Source organism: Lutra lutra, chromosome 12, assembly GCF_902655055.1.
Source record: "Lutra lutra chromosome 12, mLutLut1.2, whole genome shotgun sequence".
NCBI classification, from domain to species: Eukaryota; Metazoa; Chordata; class Mammalia; order Carnivora; family Mustelidae; genus Lutra; species Lutra lutra.
Window position 1 is genome coordinate 87949628 of NC_062289.1, and position 22247 is coordinate 87971874.

Below are 22247 nucleotides of genomic sequence, written 5' to 3' on the forward strand. Positions count from 1 at the left end.
GACTGACTTTCCTTTTCACCATTCAATTTCTTGTTCCGCTCAGTTCGCCCCACCTCCTGAGGCCTGACCAATCAGAAGCACCGCCTCTCTGACCCTCCACCAATTGAAAGACCCGGGGCTCTCTCTGGGTTGGGCTGAACAAGTAAGGCGGGGAGGGTAGGCGGGGAAAGGGGCAGAGCTTATTTGTCCCGCCCCCTCCCAAGGAGGTGGGCAGGGAGTCCGGCATCAGCCTCGAGAGAGAACTGGGGAAGGACGTGAGGCTTGGCCAATCAAGGCTCATCATGCAGCCTAGGTAGCCAATAGGTCGCGGCAAAGGAGAAATGGGGCGGGGCCGGCAGGGTTGAAGGGACGGTAGGCGGTGGATGGGAGAGCTGGCGCAGCTGCTGTGGTGGCAGCAGCTGAAGTGGCGGCGCTTGCGGTGGCTGCAACAGCTCCAGGCTCGGGGCTTTGGTGGCGGCGGCGCCCGCGGGCTGGGCTTCGCGGTGCGGACCCCGGCGCGCGGTCCGGGTTGCTGGGGCGGCGCGTGTAAGAATCTGAGGGGTGCGAGTGACGGCCTGAAGGAGAGGGCAGGGGTCAGGGGTCAGAGGGCGCGGAGTGAGGGGTTGCGTTGTGCACTGGGCTGTGGGAGGCTGGCAGGGCGGTCCCAGACCCGCTGCGGGGAAGTCATCGCGGCGCTTTTCCTCCCTCCAGCCCGGGCCGGGGCTTGGTGCCCGCTCTCCTGCCTCCCGGCTTCCTGGGGCGACCCCCACGCGGGGGCTGGACCAGGGCTGGGAGCACGTGGAGCTGGAGCCCGCATTCCTTGTCCCCCACCCCACCCCGCCATCTGCTCAGCTCCCCCGCGCCCTGAGGCGCCCCACCCACAGAGACTCGTGCCCGGGTCAGGCATGGCTGCTGGCCCGCTTTCCTGGGACCTGTCCCCGCGGGTGACCCGTCCCTTCTGGATCCTCCATAGAGGGAGAAGAAAAGTCCGGCGAAGGAGCCCTGGGCTAGGACTCAGGAGTCCTGCACTGGGTGACCTTGGGCAAGTCCCTTCTCCCCTCTGGGCCTCACTCTTTCCTTCTCAGCAAAATGATGGGCTTGACTTCAAACTGGGGGCCTGGTTCTGCCAGGAGGTAGAGGGAATGGTTAAGTGGGCATTCAGACTGAGTTCAGACTGCCCTGGTGAAATCTGGGCTCTCCTAGTTTTCTGCTTGTAAAAGGCGGATTAAGTTAACCCCTCTAAGCCCCAGTTTTCCTCATCTGTGAAGTGGGGATATTAGCTAAATAGTATTTCTCAACAGTAGCGCTGTTGACATTTGAGCCACATATTTCGGTATTGTGGTAGGTCTCGCCTGTGCCTTGTAGGATGGATGTTCAGGGGCATCCCTGCCCTCTGCCTAAGAGCACCCCTGCCCCCTAGTTATGATAATCAAAAATGTCTCTGTGTGTTGCTGGTACCCCCTGGTGGGGGGAATAGTCACCCAAGTTGAGGTCCACGGAGCTAAGATACTGCATGCATTGCAAGCAAAAAGTCGTGAATGAAACAGTAAAAGGAAAAACCTCTAGCCCTTATGATAACAGTGATAAAAATTTAGAACCCTCTTCTCGATAAGATGAGAACGTTGATTGATTCTCTCTCCTGTAAAATAAACACGGGTCTTGTTAATTGTCAAAGCGGAGTGTTGGATACGAGGAAGTTCCTTTACATAATTCTGTTTTTGAGTATGTTTGAAAATACCTGCGGTAAAAAGTTAAAACAAATAAAACACATAGTTCTTAAGACAGCCGAATGGTAGCGTCTCATTTGGGATTTCCTCTTTTGTCTTTCCATTATTGGGACTGCAGAGTAAAATGAATCCCCAGACCTGGGGGAAACTTAAAAGAAGTCTTAACAGGAAGTTGGCTGGGCAGAGAGCAACCGGCTTAGCAAACAGAATGGGGCTCACTTTTGCTGTCTAGTTTTAAGAAGATATTGATGCACAGGAACTTAACTCTGATGATGTGTGAAAGATGCAAATTGCCAGGTTGCCATTTAGTGGGTGAGTTTGGAGGCAGACTTGATTGAGCCCAGAAGGCCTCAGCTTGAGGAAGGAACCTGCTGCTCATTTCAAGTTCAAAGGTCTGCTGTCAGATCTGCTGAGTCTTTACTTTGCATTTGGTCCTACTCAGCGGAAATGGGAATGTGTATAAATAGGAACTGTAACAGGCTGGTTCTGAGTGCTTTAAACTTGGGAGTCCAGGATGAGCACTTTTGCTGTGTGACTCTGGACGTCATTTAAAAAAATACTCTTCTTCTTCCTCCTAAAACACCAAAACCTAGGAGAATAATACCTATATAAGAATGAGCTGGGCACGTATAGGTGATCTGGCATGCTTAACCCTACAAATCAGTGCTGTGTAAATACCAAGGCTGGGTCTTGGAGAAATTGTAGAGTGGTTGATGGGATAACAGATCTGGAACCAGACTGTGTCGTTCAAAGTTGGGCTTTCTAACTGTGGGTTTTTGGGCAAGTTACCTAAATCTCTCTGAGCCTAGAGTCTCCCGCTCTGTAATGGGGGCTAGTAATCCTGTTTATTCTTACAAAGTTTCAATTAGGTTTACTTAAAAATTGCTAGGAGAACTCGCAGGACATAGGAAGTGCTCATGGAGTATGAACTACTATTATTTTAATGGTTGTATTTTTTTTTAAATCTTTAAAATCCTCACAAAACACATAAACAAGGGCAAAGAGGGATGGAGGTAGAACATATTAGCCATAATCTCAATCTCCAGACATAATTACATGTAAATTTTCAGTATTTGTTTTTACAGAGTCTCCTCCCATACTTTTTAAAAATTTATTTATTTATTTATTTGACAGAGAGAGAGAGAGATCACAAATAGGCATAGAGGCGGGCAGAGAGAGAGGGGGAAGCAGGCTCCCCGCAGAGCAGAGAGCCCGATGCGGGGCTGGATCCCAGGACCCTGGGATCACGACCTGAGCCGAAGGCAGAGGCTTTAACCCACTGAGCCACCCAGGCTCTCCTCCTCCCATATTTTAATGCTATTACTGTAATATTCTTCATTAAGATATAATTCACATACCAAAAAGAATCCACCATTTTAAAGGGTACAATTCAGTAGTTTTTGGTACATTTGCATGGTTATGCAACTGTTGCTACTCTCTAATTCCAGAACTTTGTCGTCCATAGTGGTTGTATTTTGATAATTGTTTTTCTCTTTTTATCCCCCAACCCCTAGAAGATGCCTCTGATGGAGGAGTTTCTGAAGAGCACCTCTGGGCCAGTGGCTTTGAAAGGAAGCTCAAAGCAGAGACTGTTTAAAGCTCTGGACATCGCATCCTGAGGGCTGTCAGAGAGGAGAGCATGGCCGTGAGTTTAGATGACGACGTTCCCCTCATCTTGACCTTGGACGAGGGTGGCGGTGCCCCACTAGCTCCCTCCAACGGCCTGGGCCAAGAAGAGCTGCCTAGCAGAAGTAAGACTGTGGGGTGCGCTGGGGACGGGGCACAGCTTTTCTGTTTCAGGGGGTGAGTTGTGGGCTTGGTGGTCTGGTAGTAGATGCGTGTATGCTAATGCCCGACCCCATGTCTGACCCCTGAGTTCTGACACACACTACTGGGAGACCATGGAGACCTAATCTTGCATCCCTAGCTTAGGGATGCTTCCAGGGACTGCATAGGCTGCCCTTCCCAGGGCTCTTGCCTCCCTCAGGGCCTTACCTCCCTTGCACTTGAAGTACCCTGGCTTTGTGGATGCTTGGTGGGGACCTCGGGCAAATCTGCTCTTTGGCTAGCTTCCCTGCCCCATTCCATGTTAAAAAAAGAAACAGATTTCAACACCAGCCTCCTCTGCCCAACCTGAAACTGTTGGCAGGAAAGCAGAGATGACTGCTTCTCCACACTGAGCTCAGTCCCTGCGTTGCCCAGGACAGGGCTGGCGGCGGGGAGGGGGGCAGGCATTGGTCATGATGCATTGATGTGAGGGTTTGGGGTTTTGCTTTGTCTTCCTCTTAAACCAGAGCCGAGCACAAAGTGAGCCCAAGAGAGGTGAGCTTTAAATTTTTTACATTTTAATTGTGTTTCTGGCAGAATGAGAGACCTTAAAAAGCTTTCTGGTCCTTGTCCCAGAGCCACTGGGTCCAGGAGAACTTAAAATAACTTTCATTTTGTGGAGGGTCCTAAGATGTCAGGGACTCACGCTTTAGGATCTTCTCACCAAATGGATGTTCCATCTGCTGGCGGTGCTCCTGAGCCAGCACAGAGGGGTACTGCTGTCCTCCAGTCCACGAGCCTGGCTCTTCTGTCTCCTTTGTCCAGAAAGAACACTGCTGAGTCGCAGGGAACTCCGCAGCCTTCCCTTGGAAGTGTTGAAGAACAGCAGTGTTTCTGGGGGTGGGAGTGCCGGTTCCCTATAAACCGGCCTCTCCTTGCTTCAGCATGTTCACCCAACTTAGAGTGGTTGAGCTGGGTGGTCCAGGGAGATTGGAATAGAAATCAGATTCTTCCCTAAGCACCATTCAGGGCCAAAAAATCGAAAAATCGGTGGCTCTGATTTCAGGCTCACGTCTTAAATGCCCTAGAGCTGGCAGGCTAAGTATGAGGCTCTTTCCTCTCTGTTATCTTAACTAAGATCCTTTTGTAGGGTAGGCAGTATTATCCCTATTTGACAGAGGAGGAAACCATGAGTCAGAGAGGTAAAATGACATGCCCAAGGTCACACAGCCAAGCACGTGGCTGAGCATCAATTTGAACCCAGGACTGTTTGACTCCCCTCCCCCTCCTCCCTTTTTTGTTCTCCTGCTCTCCTGCTCCTCCTCCTTGTTCCATCAGGAGCCCTTAATAAATGCAAGCACTAACCCTTAGCATTTACGCATATTAATCTTGTCACAGAACCTCAAGATAAAATTACTGTTATTGCCCATATCACAGAGGAAGGAGCAGCCTCAGAAAGGTTGGGTAACATGTCCAAAGTCACACAGCTAGTAAGCAATAATGCCCCTCTGCCCTCCAACCCCACACCGCTATGTAAAGGTGCGTTGAAGAAAGTGATGTAAATGAATGTGACCTAGCCTTAGCTGCTGCTGCTGCTGCTTCTTTTTTTTTTTTTTTTTTTATGTTTTATGTTATGAGTTGGACGCTCAACTGACTAGGGCACCCAGGTTTCCCCCCCCAACCCCGCCCAGTCTCAGCTTCAAAGTAGGATAGTCCCTAGTGTGGAGGGTGGCCAGGTCCATGGCCAACAAAGGAATGGACTGCAGGGGTGGGCGGTTGACATACTAAGGGTGTGGGTCATTCTGGAAGTAGTTGGGCTCAAGATTCTAAATTGGAATCCTGGTCATTGTCTGGGTGCCTCTTTTAAGTCCTTCCACAGCACCAGAGCTGATGGCCTGGGTGTCTGGCTGTCCTGTGGATCAGAGTGGGAAGAGCAACTTAGTTCTGTGTCAAGATCAGATTTTGAACCACTGATGGAGCTTGAGTGGGAATTAGGCCCAGTAGACAATAAAACCGACCTTGGATGGGCCTCTAGTGAGGCTATTCTTATCTTGGTGAAGTTGGTAGCTTCTTTGGCTGTTAAAAACAACGAAAGGGGCGTCTGTGTCTCAGTTGGTTGAGGGACTGCCTTGGGCTGAGGTCATGATCCTGGAGTCCTAGGATCAAGTCCCGCATCAGGCTCCTTGGTCAGCAGGGAGTCTGCTTCTCCCTTTGACTCTCCCCCTCTCATGCTCTCTCTCTCTCAAAAAAAAAAGAAAAAAAAGAAAAAAGGAAAAAAGAACAATGAAATATAAAACCGTCAAGGTCCAAAGAAACTGTGCTTTCTGCACAGTGTGTTGGTGCCTCAGTTTCCCTTCTCACCCTCTTACTAGGTCATTTGCTCAGACCTCTGGGAACTAATGGTATAATCCACCAAGGCTCATTGGCAAAACGGTGGGGCCTGTCTGAGGACAGTTTGACCTGTGTTATTTTGTGCTTGGATTTGGCATTGACCTTCTACTCAACGTCCCCCAACCCTGCTGTCTGAGCAGCATGTCTAAAACTGGACCCAGTACTCTCCCCAGCTTGCAGCTCCCCAGGACCTCACTGTCCCCCATGGGAAACAGGCCAAGCTCTTTAGCTGGTGTTCAAGGCCTCGCGTGTTCTGGCACCTTCTTGCCCGGGCAGTCTCATTGCCAGCCTTAGCCCCTAGTGTCATACTGCCTCCAGTTCTGCGAAACTACCGTGCCTTCTTAAACCTCTCTGTGTTGCGGGCGACTCTGTCTGGAAGGTCTTTCCCAGGATGCTTGTTTCCAGTTCCGTCTTGGGAATCCTGCTGATAATCCCATCTCTTTGAAGGCTTCACCGAACCTCCCCTTCCCGACATGGCTAATTACTCACTGCCCTTTTCTGCTTCGGTATCTAGATGAGGCTTCCACGGTTACAAGTCGCTGACTGTGTGGTAATGACTTGTTTAACCGTCTGATTACCTCCAGCGCCCCGAGTTCCATGCATCTTCGTATCCCTCAGCTCCATGTCTACTGTATATAGGTCCTCAACAAATCATGGTGGAAATAAACCTCGTTGGGTTTCTGGAGCCTTGTAGCTGGCTCGTGCGTGTGGCTGTCAGGGCCTTGGTCAGAAGTGGGCGACATCTCCCCCTTTGTCTTCTCCTAACCAGTGCTTGGAGTCTCATAGCTCAAGGCCGATTGCCCTGGAGGCTGCCCCCGTCACCCCCAGGCTGTGGCTAACATAAACCCTTGCAGTATCAAGGAGTTGGCCGAATTCACAAAGCAGAACTGGCAGCTACGTGGGCATGAGCCACTGAGACCCAAGCCAGCTTTCTAAGAGCGTGAGCCTTCCTCGAGCTTGGGCCCCTGCCCAACCCAGCAGCTGTCACGGAGGCCTTCTGGCGGCTCTGTACCTGTGTCCTCCTTTGTGGAGGACATGGCAGCTGGAGCGACCATGACAAATAGCACAGAGTGGGGGCTTAAGCCACTGAAGTTCATTTTCTGACAGTTTTGAAAGCTGGAAGTCCAAGATCAAGGTTAGGGTTAGTTTTCTTTTCTGAGACCTCCCTGCTTTCCCTGAAGACAGCTGCCTTCCGACTGTGTCCTCACATGCTCGTCCCTTAGTCTGGGTGTCTGTGTCCTCATCCATTCTTACAAGGACACCAGTCAGATTGGATGAGGGCCCAGCCACAGGACCTCATTTTACCTTAATTACCTCTTTAAAATACAGCCACATTCTGAGGTCCTGGGGTTAGAACTTCAGCATGGGAAGTTTAGGGGGACACAGTTCAGCCTGTAACCCTCCTTGCCCTCTCCTCACATGCACGTGCGCCGGAACCTGGCCGTACTGCCTATGACCTTTGACCCTGCACAGGGGCGAGAGAGGGGGTTTCCGTGCTGGGGCGTTATCTCCGCAGGACACTGGAGGGTTGGGATCATTTTTTCTTTTTTCCCTTTGTGGGCAAGAATGGATTTTATCCAAGACTCAGATGTCTCTGGGCTCTAAGAGCTGCTGCCGAAATGCTAATGAGTGACTCATCGGCAGAAGATGTCTAAAGGAGGCAGGTAGAAGCAGAGGTATTTAAAGCCTGGAAATTAGGAATAACCTTGAAAACGGGCAGTGGAGCTGGCATTTGACAGCGTGGCTTCAAAATAGCTCATGGTGTGCACTGCGTACCCAGCAGTGGTCTAGACGGCCACTACGCCACAGTGTCTGAGCGCTGGGGGCAGTACAAAGGATTTTCCAAGGGAGTTCTGGACACACTCACCTTTTGCCTTCTCATTGCCTTTTGGCCCAACAGTTGCCTAAGATGGGCCTGCGCTCTGTGCTTTTTCTGCGTATAAAAAGGATTGGGGTCGAGGGGAGTAGCTGAGACACTTCATGTCATGGGGCTACTTTGGTGCCAGTGGTCCCTGGTTTCCAGGTGACGAGCCATGTAGGGATAATGCTAAGGTAACAGGGGAGAGGAGCCCCCTCTTCCTCCTTCACCCTGATGCCTGATATGCCGTTGGGAGTTACCTCACTCATTCCATATCTAGCAATGTAGAGGGCGACTGCCCCCTGGTAGGGGGCCAACATGTGACATCCTGGCTCCCTTTCCAGAGTCTTCATGCAGCCAGAGCCAGTTGGCACCAGGCTCAGTCAAGGTGGGCCAGAGCCATTGGCCTTGGGGCAGGAATAGCCAGGATGATCTGGGAAAGAGCATGGGGCTGCCCACCCAACGACTAACCCCACAGGTGAACTCTGCATCACAGAAATCTGGGGCTATAGTTCTTGCCCAATGTCCTTGCCAAAGAGTGAACTCTGCCCAAGGGACTCATGTAGCTTTTGTTCCTTGTGATAGCCTGGGTGGTGGACTGGTTCAGCATGCGGGCTCTAGAGTCAAGCTCCAGGGTGCCAGTCCTAGCTACACAGGGATCTTTGCCTCTGTAAGTCTCAGCCTCCTCATCTGTAGAGTGGAGTCATGCTAGCATCTCCCAGGAGGGTTGTTGGGATGTAGTGAGATCACGTGCGTGCTCTCCCCATGAGACGTGCTCAGCCAGTCATAGGTGGTGGCGTCATGGCCGGAGACTGGGCTGCTGCTTTGGAACATCATGGTACATGAGCAGGAGTCCTAAACCCAGGCCAGGATCTGAATCCTGTCTGCCTCACTCCTGGCCCACGGGTGGCCATGGGCGAGCCAGGAAGCAGCGGCAGCGTGGCAGCTGGAAACCAAAAAGCAGTTAGATTTTCACAGCCTCCCAGGGAGCCTGGGCATTTGGCTCCGCAGAGTCATTCCCCAGGCTTTCTTCGGCCTTACCAAGGCAGAACGCCGGGTGTCACCAGGCCCGTGGAGGCACCCATTAAAATGAGCAAGCACGCGGCCTGCTGGGTTCCAGCCTCCTAACCCAGACTTGAAGCCTTTCGCTTCCTCAGCCCTCCACATCTTCACAGGGGATCCTGTCTGTTGCCTCAGGCCCCCCGCCACGAAATGCCATCTCTCCCCTCTGCACGCAGAAAGCCGCCACGGCGAAATGGCAGTCATGGCAGCTGGGTGCGGGCTGGAGCGCTGGCTGTGCTATTCTCTCCCCATCACCTCACGTTTGCTCTGGAGTGCTCCGGCAGCCAGAGCAGCTGGCTTCTCAGCTTCCAAGTCAGGGAGGGAACCTGGGAGGGCTTTGATGGCTCACAGCAGTGCGTCTCTGGGGGCTCCTGATGGCCGCGTCCTCCCCGAGGCTGCCTCGAAGGGTGGCCCAGGAGGGAAACTCAGGCTCTTGAGGGGAACCCCCAAGGCTGATGGCGGTCCCCAGACTGACTCCATCCCACCTTGGTGTTCGGAAAGCCCACAGGGTAGCTCTCCATTCTTATCCCTTTGCTGGGGCAAATTCCCTGATTTGGACATTTTTCACTCCTTTCCCTTCTCTCCTGGTCAATCCAAGCCAAGTAAGGTCTTACATGATAAAGATCACGGCTCTCGGGTGCGATGCCCCTACCGTGTGCCCAGCAGTGTTCAGTGTTCTTTGCTCGTGCTGGCTCTCTCATTGGATGCTCCCAGTGGATGTGTGTTGCTGGCACCTTCAGGATCCCTGTCTGACAGGTGAGGAAACTGATGCTCTGGGAGGTTGGAAACTTCCCCAAGGTCACGCAGCCAGGAAGTGCCATGGCATCGACTTAGGTCTTCTAACCCCAGACTCTGGCCCTTACCTCAAGTGCTGCATGCCAAGAGTTAAACTCTGTGGAAGAGGGAGAATTTTAGGCTCAATTTTCTTTTCCAAAAGGAAGTCGGTTTCCCTCTCTCTCTCTCTCTCTCTCTCTCTCTTTTTTTTTTTAACTTTTATTTCCTACGAGGCACATTATTCTAAATTGGAGTTCCATACCTAGAGCTCCTTTTCATAGTGTAAAAATATCCAAGCCGTTGGGGTGTCATTGTACAAACTGTTGGATCCTCACAGAGGAACCAGGAAACATGGGCAAGTGAAAAACCAGACCACAAAGGACACCCACGACTCCCCCCAGTAGAAAACTCCGGCTCTCTCTGCCACACAAGCCCTTCCTCACCTCTTCCTTCACACAGGCATTGGGCTCAACTTTCCTTCATGGTGGTGGGGCTGAAAATGAGAACTTGGAGGAGTCCAGATTGGGGAATAGAAAAGGACGAAGGAACACCAGCTTGGGAGTGCGGCATGAGGCTCAAAAGGCTGGCTGGGGTCCTGAGGAGGGTGACCCCCTGAGGTCAGTGGTTCTTGGGATAGGTGACCCCCACATCCGGGCCCTCCGGAGGATGTCCTTGGACTGGATAACTGAGTTAGGTCATGGGTGTTTGGGCTGCCTTGGGCACCGAGGACCCCTTTTGCCTTGTTTGTGCTTTGTGGGAGGGACTTATTTCGCTGGAAATACATCCACTTCCCTCTCTTTGAACCACTTGAGAAGTTCTGGTTCAGCAGAATTGAACCTGTAGCATAGGTGCTGGGGCCCGGCAGGCCTGGGCCTTTGCTTCCTGGTGCTGCCCCTCCTGCTGCCCCTTCCTTCACTCTGGCACCTGCTGCTGTGTAGGCCCACAGGCTGGTCATTACCAGATTTTCCACAGCATCAGGAGAAGTCAAAACCTACACTTTTAGGGGCGTTTGGGTGGCTCAGTGGGTTAAGCCACTGCCTTTGGCTCAGGTCATGATCCCAGGGTTCTGAGATCAAGTCCCACATCGGGCTCCTTGCTCAGCGGGGAGCCTGCTTCTCTCTCTGCCTCTGCCTGTTTTTCTGTTTGCTTGTGCTCTCTCCCTCTTTCTCTCTCTCTGACAAATAAATAAATAAATAAATCTTAAAAGAAAAAAGCACCTACACTTTTAATCAGGAAGGAGTCTTCTGACTTTTAATTGTCGGTAACAGTTCTCATTTCTTAAACACAGCTGACCAAATAAAATCTGGTCAGTGGGCTGCTGCGTTATGACCGCTGAGCGAGAGCCCACCAAGTCAGCCTCGGCTTTCTGTTCAGAACCAGCCACCTCAAAATCAGAAAACAGTATACAGCTGACCAACGAACTATGGCCCATAAGATGTTCTTGACCTTTGCGTGGCATTTAGTGGGACTTGGAACTGGCTGGGAGGTTTCTCTCTGCTTCCACATGATTTGCCTAGAGGAAGACCAGATTTCATCCATCTGTGGACTGGAGGCCGGAGCTGGGGGGTAGGAATGCCGTGGGCACGGAAGGATGAGAGGACAGAACAGGCGGGCGCATCTCCCACAAACTCCTTTGTCTTCCTTTTCTGTTTATCCTTTCCTCCCTCTGGGTTGTGATTCATGTGACTGCCGGAGGACCCATTTCTCATTCTTCTCATCGGCATTCTGTCCAACTTAAAGATTCTCCTCTTTGTTCTTAGCTATTTGAACCAAGCTGGCTGAAACTTCTTTTTCTTTTCTTTTTTCTTTCTTTTCTTTTCTTTTTTTTTTTTTTTTGGCTTTTACTTTGAGATGTAGAACATTCAAGCTGGTGTTAGAAATAAAAAAAAGTAATAGTCTAATAGCTAGTATCTGTCTCCTAATTCTTCTTATGTTAACAATCACTGCCTTCTTGTCAACTGAAAAACGAAGTAGAGCTTTTCAGCTGGTGGATGCGTTATTTCTGAAGAACTTAGACCAAACAGCCACTATGGAGGTCAGAAGAAAGAGTCAGATGTAGTTATGGCTTGTGAAGGACCAATGGTCTGGTTGGCCTCGAGGCAAATGAGTACGAAGCGCGTTTCTTTTGCGGGCGTGTGTTATAACTGTGGAAGGGATTTGGAGTTGGGAGAAGAAGGAAGGCAGGGGGGGTGGGATATGGGGCAGGCGGAGTCGGGCTTTCTGATTTGGGGCTGGAGTAGCAGCAGCAGAAGCTCTAGAGAGACTGTGTTTGAGCGGGCGGAGTCTTTCAGGAAATGCGCAGGGAGTGAAGATTGTCCTGGAGGAAGGGATCAGGGGACAAAGGCCTGGAGGTGTCGAGTGGGTGGATGTGGGGGGTGCTTGGGTTGGAGGATGGGGAGGAGAGACTGGCCTCTGATCTTGAAGGTTCCGTCACCCTCTACCCTTGGGGCCAGGCCAAGGAGCTGGGACCTCATCCCGGGTGACGGTGAAGCCCGAGAGGGTGCTCTCAGCAGGAGGGTGACACGGTCATGTTTCCGGGGAGTGTCTGAGAATTCACGCAGGCCGCGCTGCGAGGAGTGTTTGGAGCTGGGTGTGGTGGCCCGGGGACCTGGTGGACCTGTTTTGTTCGGCCGAACAGTGTTTTCAGAAGCGGCTTCACTGAGCAGGCCCCTTGATCACGGGATAAGCGCGTAGCACCCGTGGTCTCACACACCCCAGCTTGCCCTGGTTGTTACCTGCTGGGGGCCTGTAGGCATTTGAGTTTGTTGCCTTCGGAGTAAATTCTGGCGGGGACAGTGCTAGTGGGGATGGCATCGGGGGTGGTTAAGAGTACGTGCTCGAGGGTCAAGCCAGCTGAGTGTGAATCTGCTCTGCCTTTACTGTCGTGGGTTAAACAAGGTGGCATACCGCACACCATCCACATGGTGCCTGGTTTACACCAGAAGGAGCCCTTGGTGGATGCGAGCCATTATTAGGGACAAAGCCAGCAGACCTATTTTCTGGAGGGCCTAGAATGCCAATAGCAGGAGTTTGAACTTGGTCGAGGAGGGCAAGGGAGCTTCTGTGTCTGTTTGGGCCAGAAAGTGACGTGATGACAGAGCAGCCTCTCCCCTGTGACCCTTGCCAACTCTGGCTGCCTTCCCTGCCACCATGATGCTCTTCCTTAGAAACCCTGAGGTGGGCGAAGCCCTGAATAGGAATGGCTTTTCTCCCTGGACATTGGGAGGTGGGTGGAGAGGAAACTCCTGGAGTGTCCTGTAGCTGCAGGAGCCAGGTTTGGCATTTTTCTGTCTTTCCCGACCAGGCTCTGGCCCTCCCCAGGGCCGGGGGTCCTGCACACAGCCTCGGAGCTCAGCTCCCTGCCTGCCTCATTCTGGGCCCTCAGGAAACATCTGGGCCGTACAGAACTGAGGAGTACTCGCACAGGCTCACCTGGCCTGGGGAGTAGGGCAGTGCCTCCTAGACACATCAGGGACTGCGTCCAACACGGGGAAAGGGGTCAGGAAAAGAAGAGTGAGGTTGGGATGAGTCTGTTCTGCTGTGCCCGGGCCCACCACGCCTTTCCTAGTCCCACTGCGCCAAGCCCTTAGGATCAGAAAGGACCTACTCTCCTGATCTAAAAAAGCATGGCCTCTGACTGCATCCGGCAGATAAGTTTCTGCTTTATTCCTGCGCGCTGACACAGGGCCTGAACAATCCATTGTAATCGAGGGTTGATCAGGAAGTTCTCAGTCAGCTCAGCCGGGAAGCTAGATCTAACTTTGTCTGTCGTCCCAAACGATAAAGCCTTCATGGGGTGCATTTCCCCTCCGCGGGGAAAAGAAGAGTTGGAGTCTGTCCTTGTAGCCACCCTTCATGTACTGAGGAAGTGAATACAGCTGGGGTATTTGGATTGCACATTTAAAAAAATAAATCTATTTTAATATATTTATATTTGTTTAAATATAATTAAAGTATAATTAAAAAAATATATATATATATCTGTTTGAGCTATAAAAGCAAGCACAAAGCATAATATTGCAGCCCTAGTGTCTTTTCATTTTTATTTTAGAAGGCGTGATTTAGGGGTTTTGTATTTCCACGAAAGCCTCAGTTATGTTTGGGGATTCTCCTAGGTGAAGGCGCGGTGACTTCTGGACCGACCCTCGCAGACACCTCCCACGAGTGCTCTGTGGGCTCCACCCCTACTCCCAGGTCCAGCAGTGAATCCAGTAGCTGCCAATCTGTGCCCTTTATGCTGCCTTGAAGTCTGTCTTCCCCCGAGCCACTGTCCTTACTCTTCTTTTAGCGGCAGCAAGCCCTGTGACACTGGCTTGCTGAAGGAAAAGCTGTGTGCAGTCATGTTTCAGTTGGTTTACGCCTGCAGGCCTCATGCAGTAACGACGTGCATCCCCATTTTGCAGGTGGGCAGTTGGAGGCGCAGAGAGTGAAGCTGAGTGGGGCCCGTTCGTTCCGTCCCTGATGGTGGGCGTTCAGGCAGACTGGTGTGTGGCAAGCCCTAATCCCAGAACCCGCCACCTCTGCTCTCGGGCCTTGCCCAGAAGGAGCGCATCTCTGCTTAGTCTCCAGTGGCCTTGAAAGTTTCACTAACCTCAGAGTGTAGACAAGGAAACCATAAACTTCCTCCCACTCCCATGGTGAAGGTTAGGCCAAGTTCTCGGATCAAGTGTAAGATGAAGCCCTTTGAAACCAAGTACTCTGACCCACCTTCCTTGCCTTGCTCTGAGGCCCTGGCAGGGGTCCCGGTACTTTGCAGGCCATGAGAAATTTCTTCTCAGTTACACTCCATGCTGACTGGCCTCCCTTCTTTTACTCCACCCCAGAACTCAGAATCCATAATCAGAAGTCTTAAAACGTGGCACCACTCACATAATCTCATTTGTTTTCTCATTTATTTTTTTGAGATTTTATTTATTTATTTATTAAAGATTTTATTTATTTATTTGACAGAGAGAGAGATCACAAGTAGGCAGAGAGGCAGGCAGAGGGAGAGGGGGAAGCAGGCTCCCTGCTGAGCAGAGAACCCGATGCGGGGCTCAATCCCAGGAACGTGAGACTATGACCTGAGCTGAAGGCAGAGGCTTAACCCACCAAGCCACCCAGGCACCCCAAGATTTTGTTTATTTATTTGAGGGAGAGAACGGGTAAGAGAAAGCATGAGAGGGGAGAAGGTCAGAAGGACAAGCAGACTTCCCATGGCTGGGAGCCCAATGCGGGACTCAATCCCGAGACTCCAGGATCACGACCTGAGCTAAAGGCAGATGCTTAACCAACTGAGTCGCCCAGGCGCCCTTGTTTTCTCATTTAAACCACTTTTCAGTACCAGTGTCGCCATGGGCTGCTGTCACCTGCTTTTGATCTAGCCCTACCCCAACTTTCTCCAGCTAAAGACCTTTGTCCTTTTTTCTACCCAGCCTTCCCCAGGCCTCCCAAACCAGTTAGGGTAGTGGCTGCCCGTCCACACCCTCGCATTCTCTACGACGTCTGTGCCTCCTTCTCTGCTCTCCAGGCACAGAGGCCCCTTCCCTCCCTAGCACCTGCGTGCAATAGATCTGATTGATGTCTTATGGACTGGATCGAGGTTTGCTTTGCACCATGGTGGGTTCCTAAAGGTTGTAAGAAAGTGGAATTTTGGTGAAGTAGATAATTTAAAATATGGGCAAGAGGGCTGAGTTTGACAAAGCATCTTCACAGTATGATTCATATGCCTGAGTTCATCTGATGTCGAGTTGGGTTTTATAAACCAAGTTCCTTTCAATCAGGGTTCAGCCTGTTTGTGGGTGTCTTTCCAGTGTCTCTGTGATGCCCATTCAGGGCGGCTGGGTTGGACAGGGCAGGAAGGCACCGTGCACCCCTCGGTGTAATGTCTGGGTAGGCGCTGTTATTTTGGGTGTTGATATGGGGCACGGATGTACCTCTTTCTGGTGGTACAAGTTTTGCAAAGGTGGAGACCGTGACTTTTCTACTCATAGCAAGAGCACTTCATAAATAGATGTGAAGTAGTGTGTCTGGGAGTGACTCACCGGGTTCACAGAATATCCAAGGCCCTAAGTGACTCTGTGGGTCACAGCGTAGCCAGCTCCGGCAGCCATCTGGGGTGACAAGAGGACTCATACACATGTGATGGGTCAGAAATAGTCCAGGCAGGGCCTGGTCCTTGCTGCCCCTGGGAAGAGCTGACTTTTTGGATGGTTCTAGCACTTTGCACTTCTCCGGGAGCCCACACGTGTCCCATAATTGCCGTGGTGGCCTGGGGTGCTCGGCTCCCACCTTCCCACCCCTCACCCCACCACCCTGCCATTGGTAGGCTGCCTTTTTTTCTTCTGCTGTAATCTCTCTTTTTGTTGGATTGGGTATTTATTTTTAATTTTTAATTTTTTTTTTTTAATTCCTTTAGCTCTTGATGAAAATCAGCTTGGGCAGAGTGGTGGTGCTCAGTGTTGGCTAATGGCTTGGAGCCCCTCCAAGCCGCCGGATGTGTTGGCTCTCACTTGTGGGTGGTCGTCGACAAGCGTGATGTCTCCTCTCTGTGACTCCCGAGGGTGCCCTCTTCTTGCCGGCTCGGTTGTTCACGCTTGGCTGGCTGGCCTTGTCATCGGCAATCGCAGTTTTTATGGCGCACCCCGGGGCTGGTCTGGTTGCCTTGACAGGGCCCAGATTTGTTCAGTACGAGAGCCCATTCGGCCTCCGGGCCCTTTGGCCCGTGTGGTCGTGTTGCAGGTTATTTTGTGCTGTTTTTGATGTGGAGCTCAGATGCCGGCCCAGGGTGCCTAGAGACTCCAAGTCTGGAGACCGGTGGCTTGGGAGAACTCTCAGGTCGTTAGAGATGTGGGCGTGTGTTGTGTGGGCGATGTTGTCTGCTGGCACTCTCCAACATTCTGGCGCTTCTTCAAAGACTGTTAGTCTACAGAGAAGGACGGGGTTGAAATTTGGGGGTCATCGGCTGGTAGCTGCATAAGCTCAGGTGAGGAGCTGAGCCTCAGTTTCTACATCTGTAAAATGGGGATAAGAATACCTCCATTCAGGGTTGACATAAAGATTAAGTGGGAAATTCCATATAACATGGCCTAGGACCAACTCAGTAAATAGTAACAAAGTGTCAGGGTTTCATTTTCAACAAAGTGGTGATGTTTCCCCTTCCTGAACCCTGAGTAGGCCATTTAAGGACTCTGGATGGAGGGCTCGAGCATGCTCTTCCTGCTCCTAGGCAGGGGCTGGTGCGGACGCGGATCCATGCTGACGCCTCCGCTAACACCTCAGGGGCGTTGTGGAGAGTGAGTCTCATGGCCAGAAGTGTCTTCCGAATGCCGCTTGTCTGCTGAGCTCTCGTGGGGGCTCTGGAAGTGCCCGCGTCCGGTGAAAAATGTCTCCTCTCCCGGGTCACCCTTCCACAGCTCCTGTCCCTGTCCCTGCGTGGTTCACAATTAGCATTTCTGAGGCTTCCAAGTGAACACGGGACAGATGTTCGCACAGGTGCTGTACTCCTCACTGGGTAAACAGTGGGGCTTGCAGCCTGTGTGTGTGTGTGTGTGTGTGTGTGTGTGTATGTGAGAGAAGCAGTTGGGAGGGGAGGCTTCTGAAGGGTGCGCACATCTCACAATGTCTTTTCAAGGCACCCAAAGTGTTTTGCACATGTTAGGTGCTCAGTAAATCCTTGGTGATGAGTGACAGTTCTAGTGAAAGCCCTTTGTTTCCATAAACCCAGTGACACAGGGGCAGGAAGCAGAATTGCAAGCCGAGTGTTGACTATCATGGATGAAGGAGGGAGAGATGCCATCCTGCCTGCGGGCATCCAACAGCCACTCGTTCCCTCTCTGCCCCGGCAGAAGGGGTAGGGGTCTGCCGGGCACACAGTCATGGCCGGTGCGGAGTGGTGAGGAGGCTTAGGTAGCAGAGGTGAGCGTGGTAGCTCCCGGCGGGGCACCTGCCCTGCACAGGTGCGCTCACGGTGCTGCCCTGGGAGACTGAACTTAAGATTTTGCTGTGTGCAGCGTCTGTAGATGGGGTTGTGAGGTTCACCAAGATGGGCCGCCTCGTCATGTGCTTCCGATTGGCACATTTGCTCGGGTTGCTTCCCTTTGGACCCAGTGGCTCAGGCCTTGTCTCCTTCAGCTGGTCTGCTCCTCCTGCCTTGTCTCTGCCTGGGTCAGCTTCGGGATCACCGAACCTTCTCTAGCTTCCCAGAAATGCCCTGCTGTTTGCTTCTTTGAGCTTTATGCCTGACCTTCCCTGTTTCTGGAATGTTCTCCCCCACCCCCCGCCTCAATGCACTTGTGAATCGTCTTCATCCTTCATCCTTCAGAAGTGGCCCAGACATCACCCCTGAATCTCCCTGCATCTGCCCACGAGCCCCCATGGAGGGCAGTTCTCATACCCTTTTCTAGGCTGTTGTAACTAAGAAGTGACTTAATGCACCAGAATCACGTTCCTTCTCATGACTCCTGATGGTGAGCCCCATGAGGACAAAGTACATGTTTTGACTTTTTTCAAGTCCAACACCTGGCACATGCCTGGTATTCAGTAGGTGCTAAATAAATGTCTTTAAATTAAGCCATATTTGTTTGTATCAGGAAGGCCAGCCTTTTAAAATTCCACCCTCCCTTGTTCTCCCCCAGATCACTGCATGATTTATAAGCCTGCCCAGTGGCTGTCAAGGTCATGTTTGCAACCTCAGGGAGCAAGTGCTCTGAGTAGCCAGTTGGGGGTGGGCTCCTGGGGCAGTAACCACTACCCTTAATTACAAGAGCCTCTGTTTACAGCTACTGCTCTCAACCTTCTAGCCCTTTCCCTGACAGTTCAAGGCCCTTGTGTGGCTGACCTCCTGTACCTACAGAGAATCCCTCTGGATTTGGCCGCGTCGGTCTCTGTCAGCGGGCCAGAAACCAAGTTGAGGGTGGCACAGGGCATTATCCTGGCTACTTCCGAACCAGGCTCCTCCTTTTAGAACAGTGGTTGACCCGTAGTACTGGCCTAGTTGAGCCTTTTGTTTTTCCTTTCCTCCTCTGGCCTGAGCCTTTGGCAGAACGAGTTTTGGGCTCGAGGCCAGCGATTCAGCTATGTTGGCTCTGTGCCGCCCTCCCCTTCCTGGAGGTCAGGATATCTGCCCAGGGCTCTGTCCGTGTATGCCGTCTTTCCTTGCATGCACTGATAACATGGCCCTACGTCCCGTGCCATCTCGCAACCAGTCATCAGAAAGAAGCCCGAGCGGGAGGAAATGTGCGCCCCGCTTTCTCACTGCAGAGTGTCTTTTGCTCGGTTTTTATCTGGGGGGCTTTGAAGAGCCGGCCAGCAGCAGAAGCGGTGCCCGGAAAACTCATCAGTGTCACTCTGGTTTATTTTCCTCTGCTCTTGGAGTTTTTTTCCCATGGAGTGGGGCTCTCAGTGACAACTGGCGAACGGTTGGGCGGTGGCTCATTGTCATTCTGGCGGGCACTGGTTTCCGGGGGGGCTCTGGGTGCTTTGTGGGCATTCACATTTGTTTCTGTACCGCCCAGAGCACAGCTGGCCCCAGTCCCAGTTAACGGGTGGAGAAACTGAGGCTCTGGGGATTCCGACGGCGAACCAGCGGGAGGGAAGGGGCCCAGTTGGGAGGGAGGCTCGAAGAGGATGTGCAGTGTGTGTGTGTTTGAGAGTGGGTGAGGTCGTGCACATGTAAGAGGGGGAGAAGGACGACTAGCAGGGATGGAACGGGACTAGAGAGCTTGGTATAGACCTGCCCAGCGGCACTCCCGGTCTGGCGTTCTTCCCCATCCGGGAGCATAGGCCTTTTATCCATAGAGGCCTCTGGCCCTAGGCCCCCGAGGAAGGTCTCAGTGGCTTCCCCAGCCCATGCAGACCCTGCCCTTGCTGGGTCTGGGGGTTGGATCCCAGAAGTCCTCCCTTCCTGCCTGTTCTTTCCGTTCTTTCCGGCTCCTCCCTAGTGCAGCTTTATGGCGGCATATGGAGACTGTTTCTATTTACCCAACGCCACCAGGATGCTGCTGTGTGCTGTGCTCCAGCGAACGGAAACCTTGGATTCCCCGCAGGGTCATTTCAGAGGCTGCATGCAAAGCAGCCAGCTGTTTTGCAGGGAACGTCTGGGCCCTGTTACATCAGCGCAGAGAAAGCGTTACCATCTGTGCAAACAGGTCATCCTGGTTTGGCGGCCTGTCGTCTGCATGGGGAACTTCTCTCCTACTTGGAGTCAGTTTTTTGTTACTGTTGTTTTGTATTCGAAGGCCTGCCCCGTTGGCCTTTCCTTTCAACTCCTTCCCCTCCTCCTGCGGGTGACTTTATGTTCACCTCCCTGGGCTGGCTGCCAGGATCCAGGGAGGGTAGTTAAGGAGTAGGTGTTGCGTAAATCTTTAGTGGCTAAGGTCTGCGGGCAGAGGAGGCCGTAGCCTGGTTTCCACTGGAGAGCTCTCTGCCCGGGGCAGCAGAGGAGCAGAACAAACTGTTTCTCTTCGGGAACTTTCCCCGGAGGCACAGAATGGGATCTTCTTGGTTGCCAAGAATGTCGCTGGTCAGCTTCCTCTGGCCCTTTCAAAACCTGCGAGCAAGAGCCAGTGGAGAAGCTGGCTTGCTGGGAGGGCCTGGAAGTCTGCTTCTCCCACCCTCCTGTACCCACTGCGTGTCTTTTTCCTTCTTCCCTCCTGCTCCCAGGCCGGCTGCCTCCCAGGAACGCGGACATGCAGAGGCCGGGGCCGCCGGCCGTTTTCCTTCTGGAGGAGGTAGTGGAGGGCCAGCTCCCCAACAGCCCTGTGGCGAGGTCATCCCGTCTCCACCAGATGGGCCCTTGTGGTATGCCTTGACCTTGCCTTTCCAGCTCACCTCGAAGAGCCTACCCTGCTCTGGGCGTGAGGATAGTGCCAAAGTCTGAGGTTGCTGCGTTGATTCTCATGAGGTCTCTAACAATCCCCGGTTGGGCCAGACCTGGGGAGCTGTGGTGAGAGCCCTCCTGACTGCTTTGTTGTCCAGGACTCTTCCCTCACAGGGAGCACCCATCATTCACCTGGAGACCTGGGGGCGGGTGTTTCCCCCAGGAAGTGCAGAGTTGGTCAGGGTGGGAGGAGTAGGTGGGCAGGGCATCAGGGAAGGGGGCTGCTTGCAACCCCTGCCTCTCCGGGGCTGAGGCTTCCCAGACAGACAGACAATCTGGAGCAGACCCAGTGGGCACAGGGCGTGGGCTGTCACCAGGACATGGGGAACTTCATGCCCAGTAGAGACCAGTCAGGGGGCCTAGGAGTCTCAGCACAGCCTCTCACATCCTGCCTTGAGGGGGTCTTTGCTAAGGAAGCCCACTGGATCTGTTCCCTGGCAGGCAGGGCCTTGTGCCCCCAGGCACCCCACCATCTGAACCACGGGCCCACCATCTGTGTCCTCCAGCGCGGCTGCCCACTTGAGCCTTGGGCCCCTGACTTGCTCCCTGCTCCCCTGTCTTCCTCTCTTTTATGGGCTGTAATTGTGCCCCTTTTGGGAGCTGCTGAGCCTTTGAACATGCCTTATACCGCAGCAATAAAGCACTTGGGATTTGGAGCATTTCCATCACCTCTGTGGCCACTTTTCCAGCCTAGGAAGTGGGAAGCAGTGTTCAGGGGCAGGGAATTAGGTGCCACGTGGTGCCCCAGCACCCCCATTTGCCGTGCACTGAAAGTGCTTCTGGACTTGGCTGCAGGGCTGCCCCCTCTGCATGAGGGCTGCCTATAAAAGGAACAGGGCAAGCCAGGGGCTCCCTGCCTTCCATTTGCGCCCTTTGTATAATCCCTAAATGTGCCTCCCAGCTGCTGGAGCCAGGTGTGAAGGGGGCTCTGTGAAGTCTCCCATGGCTTTCCTGAAAAGCCCTGCAGCCTTCCCACCGTACCCCTCCACACCCCTGGGCCTTTGAGCCCTCCCCAAATATAAGAGCCACAAACAAGCTATGGGGCTTTGCCTTTGGGAACCTAGTAAGCAAGCCAAGTTCTGTGTTCTGAGCAAGCATCAGGTTGAATGGTTCGAACAAAGTCCGCCCTGGAGGGGACACTCCTCCATTCTTTCCTCTTGGCTCTGCCAGTCACATTTTCCCTTTTCTTTTTAAGGTTCTGCCTGAATCACCCTTATATGAAATAGTGCCTCTCCAGCAAATCTTTAAAAGAATGATCTTTTAGAAAGCCCAGAGATCATGTCATGGCCCCTTAACGCCCTCTGGCACTCCCACTGTAGTCCCAAGGGAGCCTACCTGCCAGGCTCTGTGCATAGTTCCTGGTCCCTGCCCTGCGGTCACTGGCCCAGGAGTATGCTTCTGGAATCTTCGGGGAAGAGCTTCATTTCACTTCATTACAAATGTTTGTGGAGCATTTGTCCATCATGCCCAGCGCTGTTCTGGGTCCCGGGGACTCCATAACAAGATGAAAGTCCCTGGCCTCACAGAGCTGGCATTCTAGGTGGGGGAATGCACGAAACAGGCCGGCAAGTAAATCAGTTCCCTTCTAGGTGGTGACATGACCCCAGGGAGAAGCACAGAGCAGCCAGAGGAGGACAGGGTATGCCAGTGACTTCCAGAGATGGGAGAGATCGGGGGAGGACAGAGGGAACACAAAGTGCACAGGGCCTGAGGCAGAACCTTCCAGGCCTGTCCCAGGACCATGAGGAGGCCAGCATGTCTGGAGGGAGAAGGTGGGTGGGACGAGACATCTCAGTCTCATAGGCCCTTTTAATCCAGGGGAGGACTTGAG

At 52.7% G+C, this 22247-nt stretch overlaps 1 protein-coding gene across 3 annotated transcripts in view; it reads left to right on the top strand.

Annotated features, from left to right (window-relative positions):
- The first annotated feature begins 345 nt into the window (after positions 1-345).
- TPCN1 (two pore segment channel 1) overlaps positions 346-22247 on the top strand; it is a 58637-nt gene continuing 36735 nt past the window's right edge. The window contains exons 1-2 of one of the 3 annotated variants that reach the window (XM_047696450.1): positions 346-525; positions 3221-3457. In XM_047696450.1, the coding sequence (XP_047552406.1) occupies positions 3346-3457 (112 nt within the window). In that variant the 5' untranslated portion in view covers positions 346-525; positions 3221-3345. The remainder of the gene's footprint in view (positions 526-3220; positions 3458-22247) is intronic. The other 2 variants (XM_047696451.1, XM_047696452.1) reach the window with 2 other exon arrangements.